General features: G+C 39.3%; 1 protein-coding gene across 2 annotated transcripts in view; it reads left to right on the forward strand.

Annotated features, from left to right (window-relative positions):
- Positions 1 to 1,298: 1,298 nt before the first annotated feature.
- The window catches only part of Unc5c (unc-5 netrin receptor C), a 369,278-nt gene continuing 348,404 nt past the window's right edge, over positions 1,299 to 22,172 (forward strand). For both annotated transcript variants that reach the window (XM_037207138.1, XM_037207139.1), the window contains exon 1: positions 1,299 to 1,515. In XM_037207138.1, coding sequence (XP_037063033.1) covers positions 1,392 to 1,515 — 124 coding nt within the window. In that variant the 5' untranslated portion in view covers positions 1,299 to 1,391. The remainder of the gene's footprint in view (positions 1,516 to 22,172) is intronic.

Genomic DNA, 22,172 nt, shown 5'->3' on the forward strand with positions numbered 1-22,172 from the left:
CATTTTACCCATTTATCTTCACATTCCTCCCTCATCTTTATATCGGGAATTCACAACCTAACTACACGCCCCCTCCCACCCAATTCTTTCTGAATTATTGCAGATTTAGTCCTCACTCGCCGCTGTTAGGAAATTGGAGACTAATTCATAGGCTCCAACATCGTGTTGAGTATCTACAGATTTTGTTCTGCCTGTTTTCTGGGAGTTTCTCTTGGTATTGCCTCAGCACTCTTTATTTGCTCCATCTCAGCAGCCACCAAGATGAACAGGCAAAGGAAGCAGTACCGAGGGAGTTTCCATTGATTTTTAGTTTTTGTTCCATCGCAAATAGGTCACAGGCTCGCAGAGCATAAAACAGCCTGACTGGCGCTGACAGCCCAAAGATAGTGGGGCTGGAGCGCTGCAAACGCTTCTTGCCTTCTTTCCCATCTCTGAGAATAAGTTCCAGCCCGCCTCAGGCTTAATCAAGCGCAACTCCCCCAAATCCTAGCGCGAGTGCATTCCCGGGGCTTCTGGCTGAGGCTTGGCCGGCTGAGGGACACCACCAGGCGGTGGGCTGAGCTCCGCTGGACGGGGCCAAGTGGCCTGAGGCGCGCCCGCAGTGCTGGCGGAGCAGGAGTCTGGCGCCCGGCAGGAGGCTGCGCTGCCCCTGGCCGCGGTTGCCTCTGCTTCCAGGTGTCCCTTGTCAGCGTTAGAGCGAGTGAGCCAGTGAACCCGGCGGACTCCACCTTCCACGCGAGGCGTGGATCTCACTCCATCCTCGCTTACATAAGGCGGGCGAGCGCGCTCCCGCCGCTGCTTCCCCCCTCGCGGAGTGGGGCCGCGCCCTCCACGCCTCCTCGGCGAGCGCCTCCCAGGACCCCCGCTCGCCCCACTCCAGGAGGCGACTGTCGCCGGACCGTCGGCGGGCGGGCGGCAGCCGGGGCGTCTCTCTCCAGCACCGGAGCGCAAGGAGAGGGATCAGGAGCGCCTCGCCCGCTCGCCTCGCCTCCCACTCTCGCCACCTCCCCTCCCTGGCGCCTGTGCGATCCCCGCGGGCGCGGGGACCCGAGAGCAGCGCCCGCTCGGCTGGCGGCGGAGCTGCGGGAGCGGCCGCGGTGGCCGCGCTGCGCCTCCCTGCATTTCCCGAGTGGGGGCAGAGCACTCGCAGGCAGGCGGCAGACGTCAGTGGCTAGGCGCAGAGGACGAGGGACCTTCAAACTCCTCCTCGGAGGCTCTTCTCCACCCCCTTTGGCCCCTGCCCTTGGAGAAAGTGGAGTGTGGCATTTGGGCTGCTGTTATTTCTCAGGACTGCCTGGCGGTGGCCGGATTCAGCCTCCTGCCCGGCGGGGCTCTCTGCTGTTTGCGCGTCTCCCGGTGGCGTTCCTCTTCCCCGCACACCTCTGCCGACGATGAGGAAAGGTCTGCGGGCGACAGCGGCCCGCTGCGGACTGGGACTGGGATATGTGCTGCAGATGCTTGTGTTACCTGCCCTGGCCCTGCTCAGCGCCAGCGGCACTGGCTCGGCCGCTCAAGGTAAGGGGGTCCACAGGGCGCGGCGGTCACCTCCCTTTGCTTCTGCTTTCCCTCTTCTCTGCTTCTCCTTCTCCCCGGTGATCCTAGCTTCCTCATCTGCTTGGTTGTCCTCAGTGGAAACCACTTTAAATTCCACTTTTCCAACTAGTTAAGAAACCAGATTTTTCAGTCTTAGCTGGGGAGATGGGTGAGGATGGACCCAGGGTGTGAAAGGAAAGCCACCACCTCTGTGCCTGTGGGATCCTGGAGTGTCTTTTGCACTTTCAGCCCCACACGCGCACGTTGTTGCATATTGTACACATGGAGGTTTCCAAAGATCTGGATAGTGGCGGTGTGGTGTGCCATACATGTGCCCCGATATGCGCGGTATGCAGAGACTCCCCGAGGTGTGCGATGGCTGGGCGGGCTTGCAGCATCTTCTCCCATTTCAACTAAGGAAATGTGTCCATTACTGCCTAGGACCTATAGGCGCCGGTGCCCCTAGACTGCTTGTGGGGCGCTATGGAGATGCTCAATTCGCCCAGAAAGACAGGCTCCTGATGTGCCTGCCTCTCCTAGCATCCTCTCCGTGTTCCCCTCCCGCCAGGCGAACCTTAGAAAACTTCATACCCACGGAGCCCTGGTGGGAGACTCTAGTTGTTCAAGCCAAGTGTGCAACTCCCCGGGAAGGGGCACTGCTAACCAGTTTATAACTGACATTTTAACGCATGTAAGCCTTGAAGAAAGTGTGCGGCGTCCTGGGCAAAGCCGGGTTAAGAGGACAGTGATCCGGAGTTGGGAATGTGTCAGGGCAGAGAGGAGGCACCTAGACTGAGGGTCATCCTGGGGGTGTCCCTTCTTGCTCATTGAGTTTTAGGGGGTGGTGCAGCTCCCAGCAGCATTTTGGTCTGGAAAGTGGATAAAAGAAAGGCAGTGGAAGAAGGTAGATTGCCCTTTCTGGCGTATCTCCGGTCACCAAGACATCTAATCCAAGCCCAGTTCCTACCCGAATCTTTCATCCATTAAAAAAAAAAAATTATTTATTTATTTATTTATTTATTTATTTATTTATTTATTTATTTATTTATTGCCTATAGCCAGGAAGCAACACAGCTTTGAGACACGCAGCAATTGAGAAGCAGTTCAGAGACCTTCCCTACACACCCACCTATCCCACACACACAAACATGCTCGCGCGCGCGCACACACACACACACACACACACACCACACACACACACACACACACACACACACACACACACACACACACACTTCTTTTATGAATTTAAAGAGCTGAGGAGACCAAGCAGTAACCCCGACTCTTCCAATGATGCTCATGCACTGATTTTTCCCAACTACAGACTTCTGTCTCCTAAAATCTCAAGGCACTGGTGCAGGAAGGGGGTGAGGAAGGCTGAAGGGAGCCCCTAGGTCAGGCAAGTCTGGTGCTCATGGAGAGGTGTCATTAGCAAGACAGTGTGAATCAGAGAGAGCCACTTAGGGAGTACGGGTTTTTCCTGCTACACTACTAAGTGGCCATGCTCATAAATCCTTCCTTCCCTTTTGGACTGACACCTCCCATCCCTTGTGGGTCAGCACTGGTTATCTTACCCACACCCCCCCAGAGCACATCTGACCATTTTCAAGGGACTCTGTGTTGGAAAGCCTATATTTCTTGAAATTGGTCAGAAGTTCTCAGGACGCTAGCCAGGAATGCTTAGAGGAAGATCTTAGAAAGGCTAAGTGAGCAACCTGATGAACAGTTCTGGAATCAGCTATGTGACTTCTGCTGCAACTCCTCGTCATTACTGGGTGCACAAAGGGCTAAGCCATTGGGTTTGGGAACAGGCAAGTTAAAGTCCCCAAAGATGCCAAAAGGAGGCAGGATCCCTGTGGAGAGCTTACAACAGCCAAATTAAAAAGACTGGGTAGGAGAAGAATCGATTGAGATAATCAAACAGGGGACTATAAGTGGATTAATATTGAAGGAAGGGAGCAGAGACCGAAAGGAAAGGCACTCCAGATACTCCTTGCCTCTTGCACTTTCCCTTCATCTACACCAGACAAGGCAAAGGCTGAGGATTAATTCTGATCTCAGACAGCCAAAGAAAAGCAGGTTCGGCAGGATGTGTGTGCTTTTGGTGTGGTTTTTCTCCATTTACTTTAGTTCAGGGAGAATAACATTTTTTTCCCCTTCAAATCACATGGTCTGAGATGCAGGACTCCTACTTTTATCTTTGTTATCCTCCATGTTCCAGAACACCACCTCTTCCTGTGTTATCTGGGAGACATCAAAGGAAGTGTAAAGCACAGAAATCTGCTATCAGCTACTGTCCCTGTGGCTGCTACTCATTAGCCAGGCCTGTTTACTACTGACCTGCTGTTAACACTTCTCAAGTCATTCACTGTGGGATGGTCTGGTAGGCAGGCTCCCATTTCTTCCACTGTCTCCTTTCTCTTCACTTTGCAGAGCTCCCACACATCCCCTCAAGGTGCCATTTGCTTGTTCTGATGCCTTAATGACCCCAGTGGACTATTTTTATGAATGGAAGTACATATGCAATTAGAACAGAGACAATCATTAAGTACTTTACCATGTGAAGGTTTTTAATCTGTTGGAACAGTACTGTGAAAATGAGAAGCTTTTGAAAATAAATATATATTTAGTTGAAAACAGCCCAGTGGGGGGGGGGGAGACAGAGATACAGAGAGAGAGGGAGGGGAGAGAGAGAGTTGCTTAAGATAGAACAGAGAGAGTATTATTTGTGAGTGAACGAATTTTGCAACTGTGGCTTAAAGACAGACAGCAGTCATTTTAAACAGGTCCTTGGGAAATTCTCTAAGCTGGAGGCAACAACTTTCCCCTCTCTGCGTGTGCTCTAATTGTTTCATTGAGGATTGCTGGGAAACCTTCACTCCAGGGAATTTTCAGGGCTCCTGACTTCCAAGAATGAAAGATTTTTACTAGGAAGAGCAAGGAGTGTGTGTGTGTGTGTGTGTGTGTGTGTGTGTGTGTGTGTGTGTATAAATATTACCTCCTATTATGCCACCCTTACACGTCATAATGTCTCTCTTATCTGCCACCAGCTAGTGTTATGTGTGCTAATACCTCCAAATTCAGACCAGACAATTACTGAAGACTCATCAGGCATAATTCTCATTGCATTAATGTATAGTGTGTTCAGACAGCAAGTAACACACTTCTCCCAGAGAGGAATAAAGAATACTTTCAGGACTTCATGCATGTTGCTTTGTTACAAACAATCAGTGGGCTTGGATGACAATAGAATTTGATTATTATTCTTTCATACACTGCTCAGGATGACAAATTCATGTACTCACTTTAGAGATTTACAATGAGGGAACATTGGCAAGTTGGCCTTTGTTAGACAGGTAATCCTGCGCATTCTAACTTAGACAGTGATTAAAAGCCTTCAGAGAACAAACTTTCCAAGCACCTGCTTAGGAAAACAAAATGAGGACTCATGGAGGAGTGTGGCGGTGTACTCCTATAAGATTCCCACTGAAGGAGGCTGAGGCTTGAGGAATGTAAGTTCAAAGCCACCCTGTACAACAAAGCCAGACTCTGTCAATAAAACAAAGAAAAGAAATTATTCTATTATAAAAAACCATCCTAGTTAAGAGGGAAGGATTACTTAAAGTGTCTATCTTTGGTACCTTGGGAACAAACAGATCATCATTAGAATTCACAGCAATATATTTTAAACTTCCTTAAGGATATAAGGGAGGCATGAGCTGTACTAGGCTAACCCTCTTTACTTATTTAGTGTTATTGTTGAGACTTAAATGTAACTATCATCTGATGTGTGCTGTATTCTTCTGTTAGCATCAACAGGGAGAATGTGCTCCATCAGCCTTAACTGTAGATAGCACTTTTCTGATTTAGGTCATAGCTTGGCTGGAGCAGCAGAGGGAGTCACTCTCAGGAGAAATTGTCAGAAGTATTGGGGGCTGTAGCCATTTCTGGAAGCTGCTGTGGATAGAAGTTGGGCCTAGACTCTAGCCTTGAACTTTCATCATAGATCACATTTAGTTGACCCTTGTCAACTAAAAAGACAATCTGCATTGTCTTTGTCCTGCACACTAAACTTTTGAGCTCATTTGAGTAGAGGGTATACTAGAAGTGAAGTTCCTGACAAACAAATAATGTGCACTGGTATTATGTCCCAGCCTGTATGTGACTTAAACTTGGCAGACCTGTCAGCATATTACTTTCTGAGCTATAACCCTGGGTGCAGATATGTCCCTTGTGTCAAGGAGGTTAAGATTCTACCATGAGTGATGGTGGTACTGGGGATAGTTCCAACATTTTATACATAGAGGATTCATGGCAATGATTTGGTTGCAAGTAACAGGAAAGGGACACTTGGGGGTTGAGCCAGTCGAGACATACACTCTCATTCATTCTTACCCCCTCTTCCATGCTGGCTGTGAACTCAAGATCCACCCACCTCCATCCCTACCCCATCCCATTACTGGGATTACAGTTGTGCACCACTATGCCTATCTTGGAAGTGGGATTTTCCCTAAATTTGCATTTCAAAAGTATTACTTGTATTCAGATCCACCCACCTTTTGGTAATGGGGATTGAATCTAGGTCCCTGTGCATGTTGTGCTAGGCAAGTGCTATGCCATGAAGCTGTAGCCTCACTCCTATTTACTTCGAGTCAATGTCTATTCTGTCTGGCTTCGGGGAGGTACAAGCTAAGAACTGCTAATACTGTGTGCCTGTTGTTTTAGTTAGCACAATGCCTCATATTTCTCCCAACATCTCCTGGCAATGTGACCGTGCTTAAGTTATTTAACTTTTCAGTGCCTCAGTTTGCTCACAAGTAAAATAAGAAAATACATACTATAGGTCATACTAGGGTTGAATTAATATATGTAAATCAACTAGAGCAATAGATACCTCACAGAAAGTATTATTATTCCTTGGTATCCAACTTTGTAAAACACCAGGAAAAAGTGAGACAAATGTACTGGTACTTTATTTCACTCAAGCTCTATTTGAAATTTTACATTTTATTGTTTGTAATTATAGTGAACATACACGATGAATAATCATTCATATTTCTTTTCTTGTTGCCCTCTGACCAACTTTTAAGACAAAACTAAAGATTTCAAGGGGCTTTTATGTTTATTTTACTTATAGTTAGAATTAAACACATTTCTCCTGCAAAACTGTCATTCTGTTTTAAATTATTGATAGTGAAGTTCTGCACTTAACCCCAAATATCTTATCTTCCCCTTGTTCTCTCTCTCTCCTTCTTTATCCCTCTCTGTTTCAATTACCATCTTTCTCTCAGTCTCTTAATCAACAGCTCCTTGGACCTCTGCATGGACTCCTTTAGTCCACTGCTTACTTGTATCTTTTATTGCTTGTATTTGTGAAGGAGGACTCCATAGATCTGAGACCTTATATATAGAATATCAATCAGTTCCAGTGTATTTTAAAACTTAGGGACAGTTTTGTGCTACTTGATAGAAGTACATTTTCAGGAGTAATTTAAAAATGCTACCATTTTATTATTTGTAATTTTTTTAAAAAAATATTGTAGACTATAGTTTCTCTTGTACTTTGTCTTAATATTCACAAAATTTTAATAAAAATTATTTTGTGCTAATATCTCAGTGAACTCAAATAATTAGAAGTACTGAATGTGTGTATCCTATCTACCAATTTGCATACATCAAAATGCCTTTTTTTGAAAACCTAAAAGGTATGTCACAAATAATTATATGCTTCATAAGGAAAATGTTAGCAAATATCAAGCTATAATTTGAGAATTCATTGAAAAGTTTTGGCTTGCATTTGAAATGGGGCTTTTTCTCATTCTGAGTGTGCTGCCCCCACAGAATTATACGATGAAGTTCTGAAATACACAAAAGAATGTATAGAAATTAGGCAGCTAACAGATCTATCCTTCACATAGTGCTGAAGTCCTGTGACATCAATTAAACTGAAGTTATAATTCAGAAAGTCAGCAACAGCTTTGACAGTGTCCAACATACAGATATTTGTTCTTACATCAGTACACCTTTTATTAGCAATGAACAGTAACTCAAAAGTGCTTTGTGTTGCAAAGTGAAGCTAACATCTGAAAACTACAATGTTTGGGGAATATCTTCCTTTAATTAAACAACACACTGAGTCTTACTTTGCCATGGAAGAGAAAGGCAACAAGGTAAACTTTTATCATATTGACATGCCTGTTGGAGTTCTTATTCGGAATACTAGGAATAACATAATCCTATTAACATATAATATTGATTAATCAAATTTAACTCCAGAGTTACAAGCCTTATTTATTTTAAAATATTGTGAGGCTAGGGGGCCCTACCTTCATTAATCATTGTGTCATGTGGCTACTGTGGCTAGTTTCATGTCTCAGCAATTATGAGAGCAGTAAAAAGGCCTTGTAAGATGAGCACATACTGTCTTTTTTTGTCCAGCTGCGGATGCTAAACAGAAACTCCTTCATCACATTTAACAAGTTTATTGATGAGTGCTAACATTTCTCAATGTCTTAATTGATTATTAAATTGTAGACTACTTGAACATAAGCATAATTCATTGTGTTCTATTTTTCCCTATTGAAAAGTCTTACATAAGAAAGTTGATTTAAATAAAAATAGACCAGTGCTTGTATATTAAAATGTTTCTGAAGTCTACTTATTAACCCAAATATGTCCAGGAAGATAAATGTAGGCCAGCTCATGAAAACTAAAGTTGGTGTAGAAATTGAAAAGTATTATAAAATAATATAAAAGTTTAGAATATATACTTTGTGAAGAAAACTTATCAGGTAACATCAATTCATAAGATACATTCTCACAGAAAACAGAAGCTGTGTACAATGTGCTAGGTTGCATGATGTAACATTGGCAAAAAAAAAAAAAAAAAAAAAAAAAACTCAAGTGTAAAATTAAAATTAGAGGAAGGAGTTTTTGATCACTCTATTTTCTGTAAATTTACAAGTTTGTTACCTGTACTTAAGTATTCTAAATCATTATGCTATTCTTTTTTTTTTTTTTTTTTGAATACCAAGAACTGAAAGAGCCCTTTTGAAGAACTTCTTCGAAATTAAGCAGATGGTCAATTTCTTTGACAGAAGCTAAAAAACGATAGTCAGTGACCATAGGACTGTTAACTATTTTATGGGCTTTGAGACCTGTGTTATCTTTAATGTAAACCAAACCAAACAATCCCCAAATTACCACCGCAAAAAAAAAAAAAAAAAAAAAAAAAAAAAAAAAAAAAAAAAAAAAAAAAAAAAACTGGAGACAAGAAAGAAGAGTAATTTGTAATTTCTGGTAACTCGACTTGGAAGATTATGTGTATTCCACATATGTTTACTCTGGCTTTTGGTCAAAAGAAAAGTGATACATTGTATCTCCTTTGAGTAAAGACTTTGCAAAATGTACACATTGTGGCCACCCAGTGGAAAGACTCAAGTTTAGCAAGCAGCAATGCTGAATCATTCTAAATTATACAGTAACTATGTTGCCTCTCTTTTTCTTTGGCAAGCATCATTCTGGATCTCTAAAACCATGAGACGCTGTAACTTAGAAGTACCTTAGGGACTCAACACAAGGATTGAGGGAAGCTGACACTTGGCCCTCACCCACAGGGGCTTTATCCACAGGGCCTTCACCCACAGAACCTTCACCCACAGGGCCTTCACCCTGGAAAACAGAAATTCATTTCTGTGACTGCTTTCAGGAGTGGAGGAGAATGGTTTTGTTTGTTTGTTCTTAAGATTCATTATTGATTTTATCTGAAATAGAGGCCCAAGATTGATTTCCCCTCATAATATTGAAGAAGTTAATGACACAAAACTTTTGTATAAATCGTGGCTTAGTTGTCTTACTCTAAGTGACAAAGAATTTCCAAAGAATTTTCATAGGCTATGTTTGTGAAGAAGTTGTATCTGGATTTTTCATGTACCTATTGGAGTAGGGCACGCTTGACTGGGAATCAGATGAGGGCTGTTCTGAGACCCACCAGTGCTCTTTAGGAAATGTGTCACTTAATCTCCATGTACCTTGTTAAACATTGCCATTGACAACAATGCCCTGTTGTTTCCTAAGGCTCACCTGCTTGGAAGAAATCCGATAGCATTATGCTCAAATTATGTGGGAATTTTTAGGAACTATTGTCCCTAAAAATGAATTTGCTTAAGTGGAGCTGACTTAATAGAATTACAGTGCATTTAGAGATTGTTATCACTGTCTGTATCCCTAGGCTGAGCTAAATGCTTATTTTTATACCACTACTACATACATGTATTTATCTATAAATAATGAAGAGGACCACAGCAAAACTGTTACCATTTACTTACATTAACACGATTAAGAAAACTAGAATGATGACTGGGAAAAGTTTTAGCTGTAGATATATATGCCTTCCCAGTTGCAAAGGGGAGGGATTACTTCACTGAATTTATTACAAATCAAATCAAAGACATGCATGCCATTTTTATCAAATTAAATAACTGTATTTTTTCTAGGATGATTTTTTACAGAGATTTTAATGCAATGAATAAATTATAAGGAAGAGATTAATAAAGTTTGATAGTATCCTATGAGCATGGATGTGAGTATATGTGTAACAACGGGAGTGTGCATTGTGTACATGTAGCATGTTTTGCTGTTTTAGAAGGGAACTTTTAGTTTTAAAGAGATTTGGCAATTACCCTGAAAAAAAATAAATGCTTTATTTTTTATTTATAGAGCTCATTTATGAAGGGTTTTTATAAACTGGCAACTCAGATTTAAACACAGCTTTCATAATAAAAAAATTACATCCCACTTTCCTGCACAAAGTTTCCTTGTCAAATTTCTGAGTCATTTCATTGTGTGGTGCAGAGACATACCTTCCTCAGCTGATGGCAACAAGTTGTTTCCTGATACCAAGAGATGCCTACTTTCTATGGCCTATGGCAAACATATGCTGAGCTTCTGTCTGTTTGGTTTTCCCCATAGTCTTGTGGTAGACTCTCATTCACTGGCTACAGTTGAATGTCTGTGCTCAGTAGAATGTCTATTTCCAAGCAGCAGGGGGAACAACTTTCATACACACTCCTGAATCTTTTTGACTTCTCTGAGGGAGTAGGCATTGTTCTGGAAGTGCCATTCATGAAGTGATTTTATACATAGGCCCATTAAGGTAAGGTCAACTGGGCTCTTCTTTCCTGGCTGTAATCCAGGGGAGGTTGTTTTACCTTTGACAAAATGGAATTGTGATAGTTTTCTTAGTCTCCCACAGATACCATCTTAGTTGTTTTATTTCTAATGTGATCACAATATCCAATGAAACTTTTACTTAAATGGACAAAGAAAGTTAACCATGCAGGAGGAAAACTTGTTATATGGAAAAATAAACATATTTTCATTCAGGATATGGCAATAACATGCTTTGTGCCTATACTAAGTATAGTAATAAATATAGACACATTCAAATGTCACTTTGCAGTGGCTATTAGCATGTGTACATTTGCAAAATATTTGGAAAATTTAATTTTTAACTTAAAATTTTTGATAGTACAAATATTCTAGGATTCAGATAACTGTGTTAGACACTCCATCATGCATCCATCCTTCATGGTCGACGTAGGGTTTTCATAAGCAAAATACATAGAATACTGTAAAAAATGACAAAGTAACTATTATTCCTCACAAGGTTTTGTGATTACAAGTCTAAAAGTTAATGGGAAAGGGGAAGGTTGCCTGTTTAATGCTGAATTGCAAAGTTAAAAAAGGATCTTCAAGATAACAGCAGACTCCAGAGTCCTTGGGTTTATTTAGCATTCAGTGACAGTCACTAAGTTAGGGAAAGGAATGTTCAAACAACACACTTGAGGAAAAGTGATTTTTATAGAAAGGCACCATTTCTGCTAATAGCCAGTAACTGCACATAACCCCGCTGACATTAAAAGTCCATTAGCTAAGCCCAGTTTAAATACCAGCTGATGCCGTGTCAGCTAAATGTATGCTGGCATGTTTTCATAGACTGCAGTAATAGCAGTTCTGTATTTTCTTTCTGAAACTATGTACATTAAGTAAAACAAATGCCATCTGATAGTAGTAGCAGGGCTGCTGCTAAAGAGGCAGAGATTTGTGATGAAACAAAAGTAACAGTCTATATAACAAGGAGATAATATGTGGCCGTGAAGGCTTTAAAGGGAGGCTTTGAAAGAAATCATCTGGAGTAGTTTAAGCTGACATTGTAAAGGAGTTGTTTCCATAGGAGCCCCCATTCACATAAGGTACCCACCCCCCACCCTCACCCCGAGAAGTTCATTTAAAGTGAAGAGATTTTTTTTTTTTCTGCTATTAGCTACAATGCTTATTTTTCCATATACTTTGAAACCACAGGAAGCCGGTCCATAATCGGTTGTGTGTGTAAGTGGGAAGGAGAGTGAGGGTCTGGAAGGGGAACAAGCGAAAGCACAGGTATAATTTAACACACTAATATTTATAAATGATCCCTGGGGTAGTATTTTCAAAGCTATGCAATATGTATGTGCTGTCTGCAATGGATGCTCATATCATTCCCCCACCAAATTCCTTAAGTATATTTTTCATCTCTAGAAAAAAATTCTTATAGACATTTTAGTCATTTAAAAGACAAAAATTGGATACTGTTAATTATTATAGAATCTGCAAATCTCTTGTAAGTCATCAGAAAGCATGTTCTAAGCCAGTGTTCTGTAACTGTGACACCATTATGGTGCTGAACAGGGCTGCTCAGTCATCTGATGTGAGTTGAGAACTGGGCAGTAATTAATCAGCGGCTGTCATGCTCACACCACTCTAAAGTACTAGGAGACCTCCCTACCCACCTCCCCCTTCCCTATTATCAGGCCATTAGCAAAACCCAGCTTAAGTCAGGAGGGTGGAGTCCAAGTCAGCATATGACCCCGATCACATGTGCATAAGCTCCCTCAGCATCCTCATGATGTTCGTTTGAATTCTCATCATATTTTCTTGCCTTCAGAGTTCTGAGTTCTGTTCTCTGACCAAATGTCACATCTTTTACTTATTTGTACTGTTAATTTTTTTTACATGATAAAAAGTAAACACCTTACTTACCTTGTATTTCTTGAAAAGAATGATAACAAAAAATAAAAAGCTTATTCTTTAGCTATACCAGAGATTTTTGCCTTTTGTATGAAAAGATTCTTACACAAGCATTTCCTAATGAAATCAAGAAGTTCTCTTTAGTGTTGCTGAGTGTTTTAATTCATCCCAGGACACTGTAAATGTTCATTTTGAATGAATTGTGAGCTTACATGGTCAGAGTTTATGTAATTAAATTACTAACCAAAATCCCATTTACTGACATATTATATGAGGACCTTGGTGAATAATCTTGTCTTTAGTGTATAACACAGACATTAATAACAGATGGGAATACGCCTCCCTCCAAACAAGTGAACTTTGATTTTTAATTTTCAACCCACTTTTAAAGACTAAAACATCCTTTAAAATGGCTATTTCCATGCATTTTTCCTTTTGTAGGGCTTGCAATTTAATTCTATTGTGAAATGAAAAGAAAATGTCATTGTATTTGCCTGCATAATAAATGTGTACCCATCTACAAACTTGTATTATGAAATTGAATTATGTTGAAAATATAACAAGATGATCCTAGATTTATTGAAATTGGACAGTTATTACATTAGTTTAGAACAATTTTTAGGAAAATAATTCCCTGCTATGTAATGGACTTACTTTCTTCGACAGTTTGAAAAGTATGTACCCATCTTGGTATGAACTATACTTAAAAAAAATTGGAGTAAAGACATTTCTACTTAATTGTGTTTATTTATGCTTGCCAAGCTTTTCTTAAAATAGTCCACTCTGAGATTTATCATGACTCCATTCACATAAGGGAATGGCTTTCTCTCTCTCTCTCTTTGTCTCTCTCTCTCTGTCTCTCTCTTCCTCTCTTTCTCTCTCTCTCTCTCTCTCTCTCTGTCTGTCTCTCTCTTCCTCTCTCTCTCTCTGTCTCTCTCTGTCTCTGTCTCTCTCTCTCTCCTTGACTACCAGGAAATTAAAAATATACTGTTTGCATGTCTGTGTACTTCTATGAATGTATGCCTGCATCTGGGTTTGGATCTGATAATTTTCAAGTTGAAGAAATCTATAGAATACAACAAAATTTATTTAAAATTATTCATATATGTGAACAATGGGTAACCTGTGACAACTGGTACTACAAATACTGCCGTTGTTGCTGAAAGTTTCTTGGCAAAGATGAGGAAAGTGTGCTGAACTTTGTGTCTGGCGATTGTGTATAAGTATAAAATCTTCATTTCACTTCACATTGGGAGTAAAAGATAAGAATAATCATGGTATTGATGTCATAGAGCTGTCAGGAGGACTAGATTATGAAAAGTGAAGAACTGAGGACACTTCTTGGCACTAGACAAGCACTTAATGCACTTTAGTCTCTGATATTGCTGTTGCTATTATTTTATTCTTATCATAAACGTCTACACTATGTAACAGTCTTCATTTGGCATTGCTAAAATTCTATTATGAGAATGAGAGGACTGTGTTCAGTTGGGATTGATATCAAATGGAAGAACATCTTATGGACCAACAAAAATGTTTTATCAAAGAAACATTTTTAAAAGAAAATGGCACATTTTAAAATTCAAACGTTGTACCAGATTATGATATTATTTTACATTAAAATACTTGACAAAGTAACAAATTTGCTTCAGTACGACTTTTTAAGCACAAAGTTCTTTTTATTTTATGTATAAGAGTGTTTGCTGCATGTGTGTATACATACCTCTGGAAGCCAGAAGAGGGTATACACCCCAGAACTGGCATGTCAGTCAACTTTGAGTTATGTGGGTGCTGGGAATCAAACCCCAGTCCTCTGCAGGAACGAGAAGTATTCTTAACCATCAGCTAGCTCTCTAGCCCCAGTGACAGTTTGTTAGTTGCAAGTTCTGAATCTAGAAGGTATTTCAACAAAACTAGTATTTGATAACTATAGGTGAAAATACCCATTTATTCTCTTTAAACTGTACATTGCTGTGTTTGTAAAATGGAGGTGAAAGATTAAGAAAAAATTAATTATAGAACTCTACTTTTTTGCTAATATTTAAACCCTTTCTAAAGGAATTGAAACAATTAACCTTTTTCATTATGTCAAAAGTTTTAACATTGCAAAGCATTTATGGATTCTAATATGAAAGCAAAAATTAATTAAACTAAAATTTCCAAGCAAAGTCAGAGTTCTTCATATGCTCAGGGTATATATTAAGATAAAAGACAAAAAGAGAAAAGAAATTAATTAGGTGCCCAAGCTCTTCAATGTATTTGCATGCATGGTGGGGGGAAAGTATTTGGGCCTACACTGGATCTGGCATGCACTTCATTTAATTAAATATTTTAAATGGATTCAAGGAGAGACCAATGGAGCACTGTGGTTTCTCATAGGAATCCATGTGCAACTTGTGTTCTATAAGAATGAAAAAGAACATTTGCAAAGATTATAGTCTTGTTTGGAAAAATAAACTTTTCAGTGTGTAGTTATGAAAGAGAGCCTGTGGTTGGTTTAATAATGACTATATTTTGGGAAAAGTATGGGCAAAGGAGAAGTTTCCCAGTTCTAAAGAATATCCAGTATTGTACTGTATGGGTCACTGTGACATTACTAATACTTTTGTTCTTTCGTTTTATATCCTTTGAAATGCTTCATTATAATGTTTAAACAAGACAAAACATAGAAAAACATTTTTTTCAAAATACGTCCACTTGATAAGTGCATAACCAAAGAGCACATCATAAATGACTGCAGTTCTGGACCCTTTAGCAACCACAGTGTGGTAGAGACATTAAAGGAATAAGTGCAAGGACTTAGCATTTGCCATATTAGAACACTCTTAGGAGGAAGAGATCTCTTTGTAGTTTGTATTATACAAACATAAGTTTTAATGTCCATTTATTTTTTTAACCCTACCCTGTCCTTCTCCAGTTCCCTAAGGGATGTCCTAAGAAACATCCACTTTTTGAAAAGGGAAAGTTAATAGGGACTCTATAATCAGAAGTGTAGTGTCATCTACATAATTATAAAATCTCTTATCTTATGGATCTTATTCTGTTAAAAGAAGCCAGCAGAAGCAATCTGGAATATTTTTGATGATCTATTGGCCTATTTTGTGTATGTGTGTGTGTGGGGGGGGGTAGTATCACTACATATAACATTTAGTTTGTAGTAGTTTTCTTGGAGGATTTCCAGGAGTAAAAAACACAATGACTGAGTGATGAGCCTGTACTTTTGATTCCTTCTAGCATAGACATGTGTTGTTTCACTAAAGTAAAATCAAGCTTCTCAATGTTGATGTTTTAAACACTAAGCTGGCTTACAGACTGTCAGTATGCAATTGCCAAAGGCACTTGTTTTATTTTTTAATTGATATAAACATTACCTGTACTTCCAAGAATATATGAGTTGCTGCTATTTTATTGAAGGGGTAGAGGGGCCATTCAGAACTTCATATTATTGAAACCAAAAATTTTTCCTACAGTCCCATATAATTATATTCCAGCAAAAATTTAAATATACTCAAGCATTTAATGGTGTATTAGGAAAGATGAATGTTACCTAAATGTTGTCACATATATCCATTGCACCAAAGCGAGAAACCAAAGATGTTTCTTGGCCATTGCCCTCTGAGAGCAAAGCATAGTCGGACAAATGTAGCACCAAATGCAGAGCTCTTTCTCTTCAAACTCTTGCCTATATGGAAGATCTAAACTTCACATGGCTGTAAGATGAATGGCTAAATGGTCTTATTAACAAAAACCCAGAGCCAGATATTGGGGTTAAAACTGAGAGATCAGAGGAATAGGACAGGCCACAGCCAACCTCACCTCATCAACTACTCAGCTTCCAAAGAGACCTACTTCCTGTATAGCCTCGCCTATATATGCCTTTCTGTTCTGCCATCTCACTTCCTCTCTCCACCCAGCTATATCACTTCCTCTTCCCACCCAGGTCTGTCACTTCCTGTCTGTCTGTACAGACCTCCAGGTCTTTACGGTTAACTAGTGTTGGAATTTAAGGCAGGTACCACCACGCCTGGCTCTGTTCCAGTGTGGCCTTGAACTCACAGAGATCCAAATGGTTCTCTGCCTCCCGAATGCTAAGATTAAAGGCATGTGCTACCATTGCCTGGCTTTTATGTTTAATATAGGGGCTGGCTTTTTCCTCTGATCCTCAGATAAGTTTTATTAGGGTGCACAATATATTTGGGGATACAATATACCACCACATATGGCTGGCAGTATTATTTAGGCTTATATGACCTACTTAACTCCCACAGACTTTTCTGTGGTTATATCTCCCCACATCGGGCACTTGCCTCAGGTTAGGCATTTGTGGTCCCTGTAGGACAGCCCCATCCCCAACTCGAGGTTTTGTAGCAAGCCACTGGCTTAGAGTCATTCTTCTCTTTCACTCCTTCCTTGGCCATTCATTTCTCATGCTCCGTCCTTTCCTCCTGGCTGCTCACACTCTTCATTTTAGTGTAAATAGTTCACTCCTTTGTAAAATGACCTCTCATACCCAACTGGACAGCTCTTTTCTTCTGTGTTCCCAGCTACATGTCATCATGGTGAGTGCTCCATCCCTAATCACCCTGTTGTCTTTATCACATGACAAAGTATTTGACACAAGGGTAGTAAATATAATATCCTTCTTTGAATGGCACTGAATGAATTCATGTTTTTGCATAAATAACAGAGTGTGGCTTTTTTTTTTTTTTTGACAATCCATTGTGGTAAAATCAGCTTCTTTCCTTGTCTCTTGATTCAAGAGTTCCTGGATCAAGTGAAGTAGCTGTGAATCTCTGAATATAAACCCAGGCAGACTGAAGAATGAGTTTCTACTATCCATTAGGAACTGATTGTTTTAGTGGGGGATTTCTAATGCCCAGATACCAAAGGCAGATCTCCAGCCAGTATTAGTATTGAGAAGTTACAGATATTTTAAGAGATAGTACCTATTGGATTATTGGTCATGTGTTATAGGAATTGTCTTTTCTGTTCCATTGTCTTCCTGCTCATCATGGGCCAAGCATGTTTGCCCCACCCCTGCACTCCCAATAACCATATACTGCTTTGTGAAAGACTCCAAAATAGCAACGTGGCCAACTGACCATTGACTGAAACCTTGGGAAGTATAAGTGAAAATAATTTTTCTTCCTTTAGATTGATTATCTCAGATAATCTACCACAGTCACAGAAAGCTAATAAATTAACTAGAAGGTTAGTTTCCTTCACCTTGGAAATCCATTCCCATTGGATTTCTATCCTACAGTTATGGCTCTTTAGTGATGAACTTTGATTCTATGGCATATAAAACAAATGAGCCCTAAAATAATTATGGACAAGCACTTTGAACACAACTGAACTCTCACAGTCAGTCTGCTAAAATAGAACTAGGAGCTGTGGAGGTCTACAAGTTAGAAGTCCCTGACAATCACCAGACACTTCCCAACTCTTCACTTGTTAATATTGATAATAAAACTCGACTTTCCAATTGTTTTATCTGGGATTATTGTTGCATCATTTATTGCTCTAGGAGATATTTCTTATTTTTCTCTCTGGCAGAATGTGAGTGTGTATGTGAAATGTGAAGATAAATCATGGCTGTCCTGTGAAGACTTATTGGTCCACAGTCATGAAAACCAATCCATGTGCATCATGCATAGTTGCTATCATGTATCTATTTTCTGAAGATATTTTTAGTGTGCTCATGACCTATTATTTTTAATAAGGATATTTTGATTTTTAAACTAAAAATGATATGGGGAACATATTATTACAAAGCATTATTGAATTTAAAGTTCTTATAGGCATTTGGTAATGAAACTTTCCTAGCAACAAGAAAATTCTAACAAGAAGTAGCTCCTTTAAGACTCCAGTAAACACAGCCCAAACTTGCCTTGGATAATTACTGTGGAGATCTATGTGGGGATCTTTAACTAGTGCTGTTTGTAATCAGGCAGTCTGAAGCTTGCCTTGCTGTAGAGGAGAGGAAGTGGTAAGGAGACAGACCTGTAATTATCAACAGCAGGTGCCCATAATGGAATGCCAAAGAGATGGTTGAAGAGGCAAACACTGCTTCAGCAAAGACAGTCAATTTAGACTCAAAGACATTTGAAGTTAAAAAAAAAAAAAGACTTGAGAGCAATATTAAAAGAATCCTTCTTTGTAGACAAAGAAAAATGTAATAAACACTTTAATGGAAGTTACCCTCTTTCCCCATACACCTAAGTGTTCCAAAGAGAAAATAGTTAAAGCAGAGAGGAATACTGGTTTTAAAGAAGGAGTGGTTTAACATCAAACTTTTTTTGATTCTTAAAAAGTTTATTTGTGTTATAAAAATGTTTTGATCTTTGTGTGATTAAGGATCATTTGAAAGAATTGAATGGAAATTAGTTTCCTTTTACAGAGTAATTTTCATGACTTCAAAGACACCAACTCTTGAGTTCATGATCATATAGGCTAAATCACTTGGCGGTCAGCATTCTACTGTGCTAACATTATTGAATTTTAACTTTTTTTCTTAAAAGAAATAAAATATTATATTTAGAGTTTCTTAAATGAGTAATAAGTCTTGAGATAAACTATATACAACAAATCATTAATTTACAGAATTAAGTAATTAACTTACAGAAAAAAATGTATCTTGTTGTAATTCCTATTAAAGAATTTTATTTAGTGGGTTATTTTGATACAGCAATAGATTTCATTGTTTCAAGATAGAATCTATGGTGATGGCCTCAGTGCTGTCTTTAGGTTGTTGTGTGCATGTTGGTATCTTGTTGGCATATCTGCTATGTTAAAGTTTGCACTCCGAAGTCTTATGTTTCTCCACTCTAAAGTGAAGTGAACTTTTACATGCAGTATTTCCCTTTCTTCTTCCCCCTCTCTCTCTCCTCCCTCCTTTTTTCTCTCTTCTCTCCTTCCCTACTCTTCCCTCTCTCTTCATCTCCCCTTTCTAAAGAAGGGTACACTTTGGTTGTCTGTTCCATGGCAAAAGAAGCGAAGAAGGAGACCTCATAGTAGAGAAAAGCATGATGATGATAAATCTCTTTAACTCCATTGATTCTCAAATGTGACTAGCACATACTTTGGGGGAATGTTTGTCTTGCTGCCTGATATGGACTTTATATTTATCACTATGAAAACAACTGGGGAAGCCAGCTACTGCACTGGACGGGCAAACTGTCAACTCCCACAGTAGTTTTATGTCAAGATCTTGCCCTACTTAAAAGGAAGATGTAAAATTTATTCTGGAAATTTGCCAGAACAGACCAGCCTTCAAAAATGCAAAAGGTAAAGATCTCTGTAGCTAAGTTAAAATAAACTTACCACAGCTGACAAAAGTTATGCTTAGGATAACTCTACCTAAAAAATATGCATCTTTATTGCTGAAGGTCTCACTTTTGTTCAAAACAAGTACCAAATATGGAAGAGTTTCAAAATTTATGTGAAAGAGGGTAGATACAAAATGAGAGGAAATAAGGGAGGTATGATGTATAACGTATCTGTATATTTTCACTTATTTGAATTTGTTTTATTTCTGATTTTCAGTCAATTAGACTATGCCTGACACCAAAGCAGTAGTTATAGTTCTCAATGTGAGTCTCAATAGCTTCCTAAGGACTCAGTAACTGAAATTCAAACTTCTCTCCTGATAAAGTTGTGACTGAGATTTTAGCCATGGAGATCACACTGTGTCCTGGTATTTTAGCTTATTATATGTCTTTCAGACCATGATTATTCAGTTTATTTTTTCTTAAGGAAGAAAGAAAGAAGTCTAGAATAGCTTAAATTAATTTAATTCAGCAAGTACTATTGTTTTGTCCCATAAAAATAAATAAGATAAAACAAAACATAAGTGTGTGTGTGTGTGTGTGTGTGTGGTATGTGCATGTTCATGTGTATGGATATGTGTATACATAAGTGTACACAATGCATGTGGAGATTAGAGGAAAAATCCACGAGCATTTCCTCAGGAGCCATCTACCATGTTTTAGTTTTGAGGCAAAATGTCTTTAAAGTCCTGGAAATAGCCAGATAGCTAGGGTGGCTGGCTACTGAACCCTAGAAATCCATCTGCCTTGTATCTAGAGCTAGAGAATGTCAAGCATGTGCCACCACACTCCTTTTATTGTATGGTTCATTGGGGATGATCTTAGGTCTTCATGCTCTCCACGAACTTACTTACCTACTGGTTTATTTTCCGTAACCATGCATTGTATGCATTTAAGAAACTCAAAATCTTGTTAGGGAGATTTAAAAATTCCAGAAAAGTCTGTAAAGTCATAAAGTGATAGGTTGGCATGACAATAATAAAAAATAGTTTAGAAGATATAAAAGCAGGGATCACTTTGGTCTGTTGCTGAAACTTTCTACTGAGGGCAATACTATTCTCACTTAATCTGGAGAGTCCCCTGGAAAGGTTCTGTTAGAGCTATGCACCATTGTGTCTTGGATATACCTCTTTCCATTTTCTGCCCCTTTCAATGTTTAGAGCACTCCCCAGGCTTCTGTTTTTAATGGTTTATTATTTATGTTGAAGTGAGAAGTTACAGAGACTTCCTCTCTGATTTCTAGAGTCCCTTTCTGCTTACTCTCCTGGGGCTACATTCCATTTCAGAGTGCAAAATGAGCCTCCAATCCAAATTTAGCTGTTTTATTACATACTCTATAGCTAAGCCTCTTAGCCCAGACGTGACCACATTCTCAGCAACAGAGTTTAAGTTTGTCCAGTGCCTCAGGTTGGTTGTCTCCTTTTAAATACAGTTCTACGTTTTATAATTACTTGTTTGGATTTTGAGTGATGGTCTCCTTGGTACTCAAATGTTTATAAAATGATGTAAATCCTGGAGAGGATGTCTATGCAGATATTTCTCCATCTTTTAAAGGTTCTATGAGGGGAGGGAGTCCAGTGTATGAATCTCCATGGGCGGGAAAATTGATGAGTTAAACATGAGCCACCTGTAGAACTACTTTGAAGTCAGTTGTATAGCAAATTTCTATATTTTTTTCATGGAACACTGTGCTGAAAGGACAAGGGGGATTTATACGAACAACCTTGAAACTTCAATTTGAATTCAAAAACAAATAATAAGATTATTTGTGTCCAATGTTTCCCAAATAAGCTTTAAAATATAGCTAGATAGTTAAGAGATGCTCGGTGTTGGTGTGAAAATGACGTATTATTTTGCTGTTGTTCAGATTTCTTCATTGTAGTCCTTCCTTTGGTGAGCACCTTTAAACTTTCCTTTTTTTTTTTTTTGTATTGCTAGAGTAAACAGTGGATAGTATGCCAATGAATGATTCCAAGACTCTGGTATTTTCCAGTTTTAGAAGAGTGAATGTTAAAAACAAAAATGTGGGAAAAATGTGGGCGAAGTGTATAAAGTGAGTTTTTGGGCTAGTGTCAGCCTCATGTGAGGTAGCTTCATGTTAAAGTTGCCTCAGTTGACTGAATTAAAAATAAATATAGAGAAACTTTTTACATTTTATACTTTATTTGTGTATGTGTACCTACTCATCTGTATGTCTACCATGAGTGCAGTTACCCACGGAGACCAGAAGAGGTCACTGGACTT

This window comes from Peromyscus leucopus, chromosome 6 (assembly GCF_004664715.2).
Source record: "Peromyscus leucopus breed LL Stock chromosome 6, UCI_PerLeu_2.1, whole genome shotgun sequence".
NCBI classification, from domain to species: Eukaryota; Metazoa; Chordata; class Mammalia; order Rodentia; family Cricetidae; genus Peromyscus; species Peromyscus leucopus.